The 15,876-nt window shown below is 39.3% G+C and overlaps 1 protein-coding gene across 1 annotated transcript in view; it reads right to left on the minus strand.

Annotated features, from left to right (window-relative positions):
* Window positions 1–15,876, minus strand: part of LOC115003981 (CUB and sushi domain-containing protein 1-like) — a 255,742-nt gene that overhangs the window by 215,646 nt on the left and 24,220 nt on the right. Inside the window, 1 exon segment of the mRNA XM_029425927.1 lies at window positions 4,507–4,619. Within this exon segment, the coding sequence (XP_029281787.1) occupies window positions 4,507–4,619 (113 nt within the window).

Below are 15,876 nucleotides of genomic sequence, written 5' to 3' on the forward strand. Positions count from 1 at the left end.
ATTGCAAACTCATTGTAGGCCAGGCAATCTTTAACTAAAACTCTAAATATTTATAACTTTTAGCATTTGGCACCATGAGTGCTAAACACATGTTAAGCAACCAGCTCCAGCAGGACTGTGAACCGAGGCATCCTTTACATTCAAAGGTCCTAGTGGACACACAACTCACGGCTTAATCCAATAAATCCATAGCTCTGGCTGAAGGTAGTAACTCCTGATGAAGCTCCTGTAAGAGTTAAACTCGCTGAATGATTCCTGAACACAGAGGTAACCTAATATAAATATTTTAAGAGATAGATGAGAGAATTACATGTGGCAAGAAAAATCCTCCATCTAGGAAACCGATGCATTTAAATACAAAATACCATCAAAACGCCATCACTGTTAATAAAAGATGAGTGAAGCACTTTGAAATATTGTTCTCTTTATCTGAATAACCCCTAATGAGGTGAAAACAACGAAACACAAATACAGATAGATACGTTAGTATTTAGTTACCCCTCCCTACACTTCCTAGCCATCTCTCTCCACACCTCTCTCTTCAGGTTTCTCTCTTAACCCTCTCCCCTGTCTTTCTCTCTCTCTTTCAGCTTCAGGGGAAATTAATTGATGATAATCTTGTCTTGCAGAGCTGGTTTGCAAACTTGCTTTTTTATCAGCAAGGCCTCGCTTTCCACCACTTATAGCTTCATTTGACCCCCCCCCCCCCCTCCCTCTGTCTTTCTCTCCCTCCATCCATCCCTCTCTCCAGCGACTGGAGTCTTATCAGTTAGCTATGTGTTCAGACTTATAGTTCAATTTGGTTTTCTTTCATAAAAGGATAGAACAGAGAAAAGATTTGTTAACAGAACGGGTTATGTTAACAGAGAGGGGGTGACAGACAGACAAGGTAGACAGGTTGTTAAGCGTAATAAAAAAAAGACAAGGCCTTATAGATTCTTTGTTAGTGTGAATTAGTTTAAATGAGGCAGAGAAAAATTGGAGAGGGGAGAGGATGACAAGGAAGAAGAGAAAAGGGTGAGGAGAGAAACAGAGAAAAGAGTGTAATGGAAAAACACCGCATTGCTTTACTGCTCTGTTACTTATCTCCATGACTGGTACTCATTAGGCAAATGGTACTGTGTGACGGTATGACCTCAAGATCACCTAGGTGTTCATTGTGGGAGAAAGCAGTCAGTTGTTAAGGAGGAAGTGGAGCTGTGCCTGGCAGATAAATGCCACACTGAGTAAAGCCAGTTCCGGTCTTGACTAGTCGTAGCAGTACTTTTCCCTCACCCTATTCGTGACCCCGATGGGTCACCTGAGGTGTACAAAGATGAGACCACACTACACACAGTATCACTGCTTGACAATTGTGCTCTATGCTCTGGTCCTTTCTGCAGAAAGCCTTTTTTGTTTTCAATAGAATACTTAGAGACACACTTAGTATCTTTGGATCATCTGTGTTAACAGAATTTCCACCACAAGAGGGAAATAATATTTGGATAAAATTGTCTTCATTGCAAAAACTGTTGTTTGGCTAAATCAGCTCAGTTGAGTGATTTGTTTTGTGTGTTTTCTTTTTTTTTTATAATCCACAGAGACATTTTTTCGCAGCATGAAGTCATAGCGACATCAGGGACAGCAGCCAAAATACAAAGAGACAGTCATTAAACATCAACAGTAAACTAGGGAGAGGTTTTAGGATACCAATACGCTTTTAAACGCTATAACAAAATCAGAGAATTCTAGTATAAGTCCTCATCAAAAAAACATGAAAGTTCAGAAATGTGTATTAAGTACAGGGAGGACAACACTGAGAACAGATTTCTTTGAAGGTAACTTTAAAATAGAAAGGCACTGAGGGGAAGTGTCAGTTTAGTGAATTGTAGACGACAACAAGATTTGACTGCCTCCAAATGTCCACCTCCCGCTCCTGTGTGGCTGAGCCCTCGCTGACTTGGTTCTTATCGTGATGTGTTCACAGTCATCTTATCACCACTGCAAAGGCGTCGTGCCACGAGGGGATACAACTGTAATGTAATGTAATAATACTTCAGATTTCAAATGGTGAAGAATTCAAATTCCTCACCCTGTAACCTATCAAGTATTTTTATGATCCGTTTTTAACACTATGCACATGAAGCAATTCATTCAAGATATGCGCAGGGTCTCCTGCTTTACATAGCATAACAGAGATAAAGGTTAGAGGACAAATAAAAGAGCACAAAGGTTGAAATTGACGGTAAAACTTTCCCTATAGCGAACATGAACACTGCTGAAACTAAATTCACATTAAACATTCGACTCAGGACCCTCATATTGTAGGTGTTTTCCCATCTAACTCTGCAGATTATAAGAAGCATTCAAAAGAAATAACAGGGTTGCTTCTCACTTTTCTTAAAATCACGTTATTTTCCTGTGTCAGGCTTTGGGATGAGCAACTTGAGCAGACAGCTGAGAAGCGTTTATGTCAAAAAGTCATGACTGAGTTGGTATTAGTGGTCTTGGGTTGAGTGAATATTTAAGTGTTATTTTTAAAGTGTGGTTAAAGTTGCAGTGTCAGTAGCACTCCCTAAAATCTCTCTGAAATCATCTGGCAGGTCGAGATGTGCAGCTGATTAATATTTAATCTGATGTTATATCACACATGCAATTACTTTTTCATGATCTAAACAAAATGGTTTGTGATAATTGTTTGTTTCTCGTTCAAGAAATTCAACCCTTTGAACAATATAACTAGATTTGCTTTGGCTCAAAATGTTCCTTTTTATATATAATTGCATGTTGCACATATGACAGGCCCATAGGTGTCCCAGTTTATCTTCCCTCTGAGACCCTGCTGTGAGACTACCGACTTACTTCTTTTCATTATTGTTAACAATGTTCACTTTCTCTTATATCTGTCTCAGCTTTTGTTTTTGTTTACTTCCAGTAATGTTTACAGGCTTAAAGATAAAGTAGACAGCTAAGCAGTTAGCTAGAACTTGCATTAACAAGACTGGTCATGTGACTGATGACTGATCTCATATACAGAAAAAAAAAACACATTTGATAAATGTCATGCCTTGTTTTGATGCTTGAATGCCATTTTCATTAGACGCACAAAAGCATTCACAATACACATATATTGTCATTATACACACACAGACATGAATCAATGTTTGAAGTCTAGAACATCAATGCAAAACAAAGCAAGATAGAAAAGAAATACATTAGCAGAAAGACCTGTCAGTTGCGCAAGCATGCATGCACGCACGCTCAGAGGCAAAAACCACATGCACATTCACATAAACACACTCACACACACAGTCACTCCTGAGGCAACAAACACACTTAAGGGTCCCCACAGATATGAAACGGAACAATGTAAAGAAAGAGATATAGAAAAAGTTCCTGGTACTTCCTGAAAAGGTTTAATGCTTGTCAGGTTAGTTTTAAACATAGACAAACGCACAAACAATACACACCCACACTCACACACACACACACACACACACACACACACACACACACACACACACACACACACACACACACACACACAATAATATACAGTATCCAAGACAGATAAAGATGAAACACACACACCCACACACACTTAGGAGCAAGTGTGTACATCTGGTCTCTAGAGTTTGTCTTTGATATTTAGAGTTCATGATTCATAGATGAACTGTTATGCAAGTAATATGGAACACTCTGCGTGCGTGTTTATGTGTTTCGTGTGTGTGTGTGCATCTTCAAAAGGTCAGGCTAAGAATGTGTGTTGCATCCCAACAGGCACACAGACATGGAGAAATCTTGTACACCACGTTACACACGTAAGACGCATAGCAAAACAACATGCGGCCAGGAAGTCAACTAAAAAAAGCACGGGTGTGAGCATGGACCTGTCAATGTAGAAATAAGAATATAGGACACAGTGATACAAGACTACAGAATATGTTAATATAGTGTATACGTTATGGTAGTCTCAACTGATGGAGTGATGACCAAGACAACAGCTCTGGGCTGCGAGCCAAGAGTCGCCCACACATCTATCACCATGAACAGTTATTCTCATATATCAGAAGTAGGGCACAGCCTCAGTCCAGAGGAAAGTCTGCATGTATTTCACTGCATGTTCAACTCATTTTGATCAAAAGAAGATTTCGCCCCCTGATTTCGCCATGCTATAAATTGACGCATGAAGAAAAATAAAAACAAACTTATTTCTAATTCCTGATCCCAAACTAACACCAACTGATTCATACTGATAAACAATGACAATTTCAAGAGTTAGGCAATGATAAGACATAATAACCTGAGTTATATACCTGCTAATCAACAGCAACCACAATGTGGAGCATTGCTATTAGCTCCGCCCATGTGATCAAAGTCACTCTCAAGCAACTGCAACCATCCTGTCACCAGGATACTTTTTAATAAATAATCAATCAATCAATCACTTTGGTTACATTTCCAGGAATTCTCTGTGCATCATGCCAGCACTCAAGCTTCAATAAGTACACTCACGTACGGCCTTACCTTCGTATACAGCTTTGAAGCCCTGTGCACTGACGGCAAAGTCTGTGGTAAACCACAAGGCCAATATAGATCCACTGCTGACTATAGGGGAGGGCAGCATGAATCCTGACAACCTGAAAAACAAGAAGAAATGTATTTGAAACACAGCAAGACAGTTAACTGTTGACTTATTAAAGCAAACAATAAAGCAACATCAAACATGAAATGTGGCAAAATACACACATGTGATCGTAAAAAAAACAATTGTGTTCAGTGTTGATGTTGTGGTAAAGACCCTCAGCCCTGAAGCCATAAAGATCCCCGCTGGCCTCAAATTAGGTTCCTCCAAGACCTTCTCTTTTGTGATTTCCTGACTCCATGCTACTCTGAGGTTTCCTGCTGTCTACTTCATTGAAGAAAAAAAGAGAGAAATGAGTGATTTTCCCATTCTCTAAAATTAAATATGATGCGCCACAAAGCTACAGTTCACAAATTCACTATTTATTGTGTGGAGTTTCAGCTATTGGACTCAATTTCCCATCCTTTGTCTCAAGACCCTCCCTCACTTCCTGCAACCTAACATCACCTTTTGCACAAAGGTGTGAAAACTCAGCTGATAAAAACGAAACTCAGCCTATGTGTTCTGTCTCTTTCCACCCTGCTCTCCCTCCACCTCATCGATACCGCTGCAGTTCCCAATCATATTGCGGCCACGGCCTGTGGAAAACACGCTCCCGCACCCGGCAGCATCAAATGACTTTCTGATGACTGAACTTTCTTCTTTAATGGCAGAGGACGCGATCGTCTGTCTCAAGTAAACAAGTTTAGTGCATTCAACGGCTCTCCACAGCTAGCTAGCCTTCAAAATAGGAGCAATAATTAATTAGCAAGGAGCTAACTGAGCGACCGGTTCCTCCGTCCTGCACACAGCTTTTCATTTTTTATTAAACTGTATTGCGTAATCTGTTGTATTGAGCTAATAGGTAACCTTTGGTTGTTTCGTCAGTTGATGTGTTAGTATTGTACACACAGACTCACAGAGTCACATGCACGTGCATCTTCTTACCATTACCGTACAGTTTAAGAATTTGACCTTTAACATAATGACACACACAGAGATAAGGACTCAAAGCTCCTGCTTCATACGTCTCTTAATCCTCTACACACATTTGATGCACGAGACAGTCACATTCTTTTCGGCGCTCCCTCGAAAGGCGCTTGCACCCACACTCTCTCCTCCACACGCACACACACACACACACACACACACACACACACACACACACACACACACACACACACACACACACACACACACTCACCTCTGTGTACATATTCCCTTTTGATTGTTTAGTATTAAATATTGTGTGTTTTGACATTTATTAACTTATTAATAAATGCTTTTTGCAGTTTACATGCCGGTTTGTTTAATTTCGTACTTCTACTATCAAAGAATTCCAAAATCCTTCAACCTTTACTGGCTATTGATTTTCATTTTGTTCACAGTTATTAATTGAATTATTAATCAGATTTTCTAATTCATTGTCTAGTATATTTCATGAGACTACATTTTCCTCTGAAATGATTTGTGACTCTAAAACTATTTGGGGATTATAACAGAGAGGAGAGGTAAGGAACAAATAACACAAAGCTGAAAGAGCTGAAATTCAAAGAGATGAATAGCGTATTGAATTGCCTAGATAATGAGGCAACAATAATGTTGATGAAAGCGTTTATTTAATTAAGAAGAATATGCAATGCTGAAACTGAAATGACTGAAAGTTCTGGCATGGTATGAAAACGTTTCAAGGTTAAGCTAACTTGAGCTAGTTTAACTTGCATTGTTGATACAAGCATAGCCTATAGATGCCGTAGACAGAGCTCCACAAAGACTCACTATTATACAGTGTATCAATAACACATTCTTAAGTTGGCCTTCAAAGAGCACACTGTGTAGCAGCAAAAATAAACACAAACTGAAAGCCCATCTTATACAGCATATTTTTCAAATGGATAAATTAACAACAACGCCTCGTGTTAAACTGAGGTTACAGAAGATGCAGTTCTGTTTGTTGTATCGGTCCTGGCGCGTTGTGAGGTTAATGAAAGGCTGAGCTGAATAAAAACACAACGACACACTCCTGTACCCATGGATGTTGCGTCAATTACCAGCTAGCTTACAGCTAACGTCTGTACAGTCAGTACATTGGCTGTTTGCGGCGAATAAACAGGGAAGCTAGGCGGACGTGTGTTACCCTGATACCCTAGTGCAAGACTGACAGAGCAGCCTGATCAATGTTATTAAGACTAAGAGTGCTACTTGAGCAACACATCATCTCTATTTCTAGATCTATGCTTTAGGTCATCTTAGGACACCTACATCATAAACTGATGTTTTGCTTAATTTCTGCTGACCTGTTATTTTAACAATCAACTTTTTACTAAATGTTAATTAGTTGTTTTGTAGGAAATTGAATTCCACTATTTTTAATGTGCAGCATTTCTAGGTGCAGCCAGAAAAGGGGAACGTTGGAAATGATGATGTAGCTCCTTCAGTGCACACTGGGCTGGTTTGCAGCTGAGGGTAAATCATTAGTCCTGTATGAGGATTACCGTCACCAAGTGTCAGGTCATGGTGCTTTGCTCGATATGGTAGATTTCCCCCTCGGGGTTAGGAGCAAGTTGGAGCCCAAAATGAAGGACTTGCTTAAATCCTCACCCAAAAGCTCTAGGTAGAAAGAGTGAGAATGCTCATGCTCAGGGCCAAAATACCATTAAATCCTCTGCTTCTGTGTACTGAAAAGAGCCAGTTGAGGTGAGAATCTTGTAAGATGCCTGCGGATCTATTCAGGGCATGTCCGACTGTGAGGAGGCCTTTGGTGCAGACCAAATATCCACTGTAGGGAGTAAATTCTCCCTGACCTGGGAACACCTGGGTATCCCCAGGAAGAGCTGCAAACGTGTGACGTGTAGGACTCCTGGGCTACCTTGATTTTCCTGCTGCCACCGGACAAGCAGCAGCAAAAATACAAAAATGCTGCTGAAGCAGGGCAGGAAACGAATAAGCTTTAAGTGACACCATTTTACTTTGGAGTGTCCATGAAAGCAAGCGAACTGAAGTGCAGAGTTAAGTAGCTCTTGATATATCCAAATCAGGAGCAATGATAGGACACAAGCTTGGACACGATACATTGTCCTTGGTTCTCTATGGACAAAAGTATGCAACAATGAAAGGTGAGGATAGATACATCTAAAGGGAAGGAGGGTAGAGGGTAGAGGGAAAAATAAAAGGAAAAGATAGACAGAGAGACGTAAAAATAGTATTCAAGTGCTAATGTAATCAAGGCAGTGACGACAATGAGTCTGTTGTCTGTATGATTGGCGGCCCTAATTCATTTTTCAGCATTTGAAAGGTGCTTGGTCTACAGAGAGGTCGGTGGGGGTGAAACAAAAAAAAGAGAAAATGAAAGTGAAAAAGTGGTGAAAGGCAAAGAGGTTTGGAGAAAGAGAAAGAAAGGTGGACGGACAAAAAAGACAGTAAAAGAGTGAACCATTCAACCAAATGAGGACACTGAAAACGGTGAAAAATGAATAATTGTAATTCTCTGGCCTCAAAGCAAGGACACAAAGGACAGACAAAAACGGGTGAAGGGAGCAAATGAAGAGCGAAAAACAGAAAGAGAGATGGAGGGAAGAGAGGAGACAGAGGAAATGGAAGGACAGAACAGAGAGGTGAGTCGTGAGACGAGACAAAAGAAGAAAAGAGACGTAAGAAGGAGGAGAAAGGCTCTGTAAATACGATTTTTACTTTACTTAGACACAGCTATGTCTGGCAGCTCAGATGCTTTTGTTCAATTTGTGTGAAGTACAATTACATTATTGCTTTATATGCTGTATTCGGACATCTGGGTTTTTAATTTTTTGAGGTTCCTGACGATACGGAAATAGGGACATGCTAATAGATCTAGATAAATATATACCCAGTTGCCTGTTTATTAGTTAAACCTAGCTAACAATAATGCAGAAAGGTGTTTCTGTTATTTAGCCCACCCTGAATTCTTTAAAATAGAAACACATCTAAAACAGCTATGAAGGTAGGATCTATTGCAGGACGGTTGGATTAGTTTTAGGTTTAATTAATAAACTGGCAACCGAGTGTATATAGAGTTCATGTATGTCATAGCCCCACTAAGCTGCTGTTTATCTTTTCTGTATGAACTCAAATAATTATATCTTACACAGCATTCTAGCTTTTATTCTTGTATTTTGTCAATTAGCTAAGTTACTGTGAGCTTTCTGCAAGTTCTATGTTTAAAAACAAAATGCAATATGATTGCTATTCAACCAGACTGCAACGTGCTACAGGGCTGAGAGGAAATGTATGTTCTTCTGCCATTAGGTGTTGTGAGTTCCCTTATTTCTGTTCCTATTTCACATTTATTTAAACCTTCATCCACCCTGTCACATCAATTGTTGTGCTTTTTATCATTTGCTATATATTTATTTCAGGATTCTGTGGATTGCATGTTATTGCCATTTCTTTCTTTGGCAGTGTGACATTGTCTACTTTTTCAGGCTGTGTGCTGCATTTTCAGTGCACCTTCTATTTTTCTCAACCAGACAGAGAATTGCCTGGTCACAGGCTATAATAAATCACCTTGGTGGTCCACAGGGGACAGCGGTTGTATTGTCACATGAATATTTCACCACTCAACACATAAAATGTGAACAAAGTAAAAAGAGCATAACTAATTTTATTAGGCTCATGCTTTGATCCGACATCTAACATTTAATTTCATGGGTGTGTGAACTTTCAAGGGCATTTCTTCCTTAGAACCAAGGGTAATTGTTGACACTGGTCAGAGACTGACACAGGGGTTGGCTTGTATGTACAGCATACAGGTCGTCTAATTATCAAAGATGTGATTATGAAGCTACCATGAAAACTGGAGAGATAAAGCCGTTTGTGAAGGCCTTTTCACAAGCTCTGGTATTGACCTAGATGAATATTTAGCTCAAACAAGTTTATCAATAAATGATGTATTGATTGGAAAAACATGTTGGATTGCAATATTCCTTATATGCATATATTAAAGGTTATACATCACCAGAAACAGTGCAGAAATGTACACCTTAAGCTAAACACACAGTACATATCCAAAGACAAGCATTATCATTTCTGTTTGTCTTTGGAAATAAAATGGTGCTGACACGCACGCACGCACACACACACTCACACACACACACACACACACACACACACACACACACACACACACAGACAGACACACGCTCTCACACACACACACGATCAGTCAGTCACTCAGTTAGGTAATGAGCAGTAATCGTCTAGCTGTCACTGTACTGATTGACTGACATGATTCTATATCCTCATCTAGCTCTTTCTCTCTCGCTCCCCGTCTGTCGCTGCTTCTTCTTTCCCTGCTTTCTTTTCTTCTCGCACACTGATCCTTCGGCTGTTTGACATTTATACAAAAATAAGTGAGCCAGGTTGAGACTATGTGACTGTCTATCCAGTTGGTCAACTGTCCAACCAGTCAACCAGCGTATGTAATCAGACAGCGATGTGATTCCAGCCAGCTCGTCTTTACAGTCAACTGACCACCCAGCCAGCTTGCCTGTATGCCTTTCTGTTGCTTCGTCCATCTGTCTGACTGCCCATCTGTATCTGCCTGTTTAACTGCCAGTCTATCAAACTGTGGGCATGTCTGATGTTGACAGGTCCTTATAACGCAAGAATTACTCTTTAGATTGGAGTGTAGTAAAGTAAAAATCTGTGTTATTGGAAAATAACATCAGTGTCATTTTCATTACCATCAAATGACCACTCTTCCACAGATTAACCGAGAGCAAAAGAAAACCCTTTGCATTAGTGTAATCGAGTTGGTCACTCATGTTGAAACTGGTGCGGTTTGAAATGATAAGAGTAAAGCTGTATGTAAGAGTCACATGAATAAAGTGACAGCCAGAGATGAGAATACTTCCCTTGTTGGAATCAATGACTCTCCAACTACAACGTATTTATTCATTATTTACAAGATTACTTTAAACACATCATGATATCTACACAGTCATCAGTGTATACAAGATACAAAAGGTCCAGTGTTAAGTGGACAACCTGATGAAGACAGGTAAAAAGGTATGGTGATAAACATGTTCGATGAATAATTCTTATCATTCTGATTCATATAATTCTTAATTTAGTGAGTTGTCTTTGTGAAAAGGCTCAGTGCCGTGGAGTCGCTGTCGTGTAGCTTGATACTGTGCAATGAAGCAACAATGCATACTTTAAACTCATTTAGCTTTCAGTCATATCACAATCATATTTCAACCATGTACTACAACTTAGCCAGTGATGCCTCACACATGCTAAAGCTGGCAAACCTATAAGAAAGAAGCCGTGATGGCACGAAGATGTAAAAAGAGAAAGAAAACAAATCTGAGCTTTTAGTCAAATGAGTCATGAGTTAGTGTTTTGGTGAAAAATAGGTTGTTTTGCTGAGAATAGGCATCTGAGAACAGAGTCTGTTTCCATATGCGCACCACTCCTCTATCAGTGAAGTCACAGGCTGAGAACACGTTGCCGCTGCACATCGATTAACATTACAGTCATCCACTTGCAGTCTTGTTACGATTGGATTCACAGATGGGATTTTGAAGAGAAGTTGTCATTTGTGTATTTATTGTCAAATAGACTGATAATTTGCTTTACCGCACTCCCCATTTAATAATTTCGGTAGAAGTTATTTAAAGAAATCCAATTTGATGTTGACTTTCTTATCTGGAAATGTATACATAGATCAAAGCCTGGTGACCTTCAGCATGTCCTTGCAGTCTTCTTCTAAATTTGGCTTACAAGTGGCCCACCAAGCAGAACGTTTCAATAACTCAGCTTTTGAAATTGGTTCAGACAGTTTTCTGCAGCTCACTGTACTTCAGTGAGTCAACTCATGTGGAATAGATGATATGTGAGAGTAGAATATGTTCAGCATTGATGTTTAGTGTCTCACTCTGACCTTGTCACTCTCCTCAAGGAAGCACTAAGGACGGAATAGGGAACGAGGATAAAAATTTCCACTCTAAATGAGCCTACAGGTGGATGCTGGGGTGGAGGTGGGGCTTTTGAAATGCTATATTGAATGTATTTATTTTATTTGACAGTGATGATGCAATTTAACAAAGCAATACAAAGCATGAAACTGATGATCTGCATTGAGAGTTTACAGCTATTGCTAATTTTCAACTCTTTTCCCTATTCGGGCTTTTATATATCAACGTTATTAAAATATACAGCTTTCTGTGTCATGAACACACAATACACTATATGGAAATACAATATAATACACATCATACAATACATATACCACAACACGCCTTGGTAGTTTAGAGAACAATTTGCTAAGCCTGTGTACACTCTGGTTTTGCATCAGTAGAGGCGGCGACAGCAGTAGCAGCTACAGTGACAGCATACAGTAGCTTTCAGGTGAGTGAGCGGAGCACTGATGGCTTAAGTACACACCTTGATTAAAAGGATGCGATAGATATACTTTCCAGTGAGAAGAGTATGCCATGTGAGTGAAGAGGTGGACTTGGTTTGACTGTCTGAACTAGCTCACAGGCTACGTTCCATTCCAGGTGAATAGAGAGGATGGAAAGATCAGCCGAAAAAACATAAATGCATTATTTAGTGAGTTAAAACATTTTACTCTCCAGTATTGCACATTACAATAAAAGTCCTCTTACTCAAGTTTGTACACAATGCATGTTTCTTTTGCCATAAAACACCTCTGCAAAATCAAACCTGCATTAAAAGAGCTGCAGAGAACACATCTTGATGTTGGCGGTCTCTTTTGTTTATGGTTAGTACTACTTTCTCTATATTAATGTGGTATTGAACTATTGGTGTTTAAATGTTGATCCCTCTTCTCTTGTCTTCAAGGATTTATGTTGATATTGATTGGTACTGTCTGAATATATTTCAAAACACTTTTTCTTTGGGTCTCATGTCCTGTTTTCTAGCGATGGCCGTGACAAGCTGTATCAATCACACCTTAACAAGACGAAAGTAGGAGTGATGTTTGCAACCTGGGGATTTAAACACCTTGTAGATTTAAAGAAAGCTTGTGAACAGGCAGTTGTGGGTCGAAGTCCTGACAGGTGAGGTAAAGAAGAAACTTATTAAATGACCATTATAATGTGCCTGATCAAGGCCCTTGACCTCCAGCTGCTCTGTTGAAGCTGCAACAACAAACAGCTGTGATAGGAAGCTCATTGGTGTAGAATATGAGGGATAAATGAAGTGGACAAAAAAGACCAGATCTCCGCTGCACAAGTCAAAGTATGACTTTGCAATCACTCATCACAACTAGTTGCGACCAAAAAAATATGACTGAAAACCACTTTAAATGCGATGTTGATGGTTTTGAAAGGTATAAGTTATACTTTAATAGATGTTTTTTGCAAAATGTCTTTACATTTTTACCAATTCCCCCAGAAAATGATACAAACCTACTGTCAAATGACCTGGGTGTTCCATTACTGTACCTATATCTAACAGTTATTAAATGTGGTTACCCTGCCTGCTGAAACTCAAGTTTAAACTTGACATAACATGGACTTAGTAAAATCCCTGACCATCGGAGCTATGAAAGCCGTACAAAGTCCATTCAGAAAATGTAAAACAACATGGCGGTCCACTGGAAATAATTCCTTCTTTCCAGAAAAGCTGACTTGTTGGGAGATAGCTGTAATTGATTATCTTTGGTTTCTCATATAATCTACTGGCTCTGACATCTAGAAAAAACCCACACAAAACCGAGACCAACGTAAACTCATAAAACAAATATTACTGTTTTCCGTCTTGCAGAACAGTAGATACACCTCACACTTGTACAGTAGATGTATGCCCCTGGCTGAAACTATTTGTTTCAACCTGTCATTCTGTGAGTGTAATCCATTTGTTCAGTCTGTCTGGTGGAACATTAGTCTATCAGTAACACAACACAGCTCGGAGTAAATGGATAGACAAGAAGTGCTTGTTGTGGAGAAGACTGACACCGAGAGAGAGAGAGAGAGAGAGAGAGAGAGAAAGAAAAGGCAGTGAGCAGATGATGGAAGACATCTTGAAAATAATTTAAAATACCGTAAACAATAAGCAACCGTATTTTTCAGCACGGAGAGTTTTGCTAACAAATATATAAACAGCAAAAGAAAAAAGGCAGCAAACAAGATGAGGACATGAACAGTGTTTTTAACTTAAGTAGGACATTTGTTTTAATTAAAGGCTTAGTTGGCAGTGTTTCCTGTATAAATCGGTACAAATCTGTAGACTGTGGTGTTACTAATCTCTGGGAACAGATCATTTTTGGAAATTTGCGAAGCCAGATAGGGATACACAAAACACCCTGAGCTTCTTTCCTTTCTATGTGCTGCTGAAGTGAAAAAAAGAGAATGGCCTCAGGCAAGATGGGCATCTTTCCCCCTCTTTTTAGTTTCTATCTGTCTTAAAACGTAATAAATACTACTGTAGCCATTTGAAATCATTGCAACTTCATTTTTAAACCCCACTGGATGATTATTTTTCAAATGCATGAGGCCCAAACTAAACACAAGGAAGTTCAGTGTTTTAGAAATATGAGGTTTAAACCCAACAACTACAATATGAAAACAAAATGATGTGGTAAATGTCTTTGTTTTCCAACTGCTCCTTATGTGCAGCAGTTAAAGAAGATGTTGTATTCATGGATAATAAGTTCTCTGGCTTGAATGTAGACCCCTGGCTATGGAGCTATTTTGCAGTCTACCTAAGGCTGGCTCCTGTAGCCTTAAGCTAACTTTTTTTAAGTAACACTTTTAAAAACTGGCTTTAAATTATTGAGATGTTTAATGATGTTTTCATTTGAGAGAAGAGAAGACAACTCTGAGAAGAGCACATTTCATGCAGAGAAACGGAGAGACAGACATATCTTATTCTGAAGAGGAGTCACAGTTCTTTTGCCTCTGGGATTGTAGATTTTACGTATTGAGATACATAAATTCATTCACACACACACACACACACACACACACACACACACACACACACACACACACACACACACACACACACACACACACACAAATAGGGTAAAACACACAGGAAGTGAGGTACAAAAGGGATCACACAGATCTACTGCTGTGAAGAGTTGAATACCTTGCTCAAGGGCACTATGGCAGTGGGTGGCATTTGATTTGTGCGATAAGAGGGTAAGAACCCTGCTGATTCTCTGGTTTCCTTGAGCAACACCCTGCTGTGCAGCCCCCTTATACTTAAAGCAGGAATCTCCCCCTCCCCCACACTGTCTGTCAAGCTGTCTGTCTATCAGAGCGGCATAGTCTATAGAGGCATGTGTGTGTATGAGTGTGCACATATCAATCTTTGTGCAATTTTCCCACATTAAAATCAAAAGAGAAACTGCACTCTTTTTCAAATTTACCTAAAGAACAAATACATAAACGATCTACAGTATGTTTGCTTATAGCTTCTTCTATCACCAATCCCAAAGGGACGCTTTTAAGATTAAGGAAATGGAGGATGAATGAGAGGACAGTGAGCTTTTTTTTTAATAAAGTGCTTTATTCAGGACAACATAAATAATGAAATTAAGGCACTTTGTGTTTCATTTAACCTGCATTATTATATTTCTATTTATCATAAGCCTTAAATGGTATTGGGAAGAACACAACACCAAGATCAGAAATAAACGAGGATATTGTACATCAAACTATACACTTCAAAATCGTGAATAAAGGTTCCAAAATTAGCATTTTATTTGGTGTGTGTTGTTTAGACACTGAATTAAAGGTATATGTATGAAGACTGGAGCATATGAGGCGTATTTCCTTTCCTTTGAACTTTCTTGTCAGAAAATTCAACAGATGAACACTTCAGTATTTCCAGTAGCTTTCTCTGATTTGCAGTATCCTAATTATCACAGGAAATGATTATGTACGTCTCGTTCTTAATGACACAAAGTCACAGTTTGCTTAGTTACATTCCCGTTGAATGACATAAATGCTGCCTCAATATCCTTTTTTCACTGACTTGAAAGTTCCACCAATTATTACAATTATATTGCAAAAATAGCCTGCATTAAAAATATAAATTGCTTTGCAATTTTTTAAGAAAAGTCAACATAACTTTAGGATCACAATAGGTACAAAAAAGCTCCACAAAATCCCAGAGGGACCAATTTGTCTGAGCTGTGGTAAGGAACAGGAGGAGGGCGGCAGGATATTGTGAGTAGGCAGCTGGCAGCAAGCCATATCTCACGGGGTCGTAGACCAGTGTTTTTCTCACTGTGAATCTCGCCCTAACATGGGTCACTGGTT

Source organism: Cottoperca gobio, chromosome 3, assembly GCF_900634415.1.
Source record: "Cottoperca gobio chromosome 3, fCotGob3.1, whole genome shotgun sequence".
Lineage (NCBI taxonomy): Eukaryota > Metazoa > Chordata > Actinopteri > Perciformes > Bovichtidae > Cottoperca > Cottoperca gobio.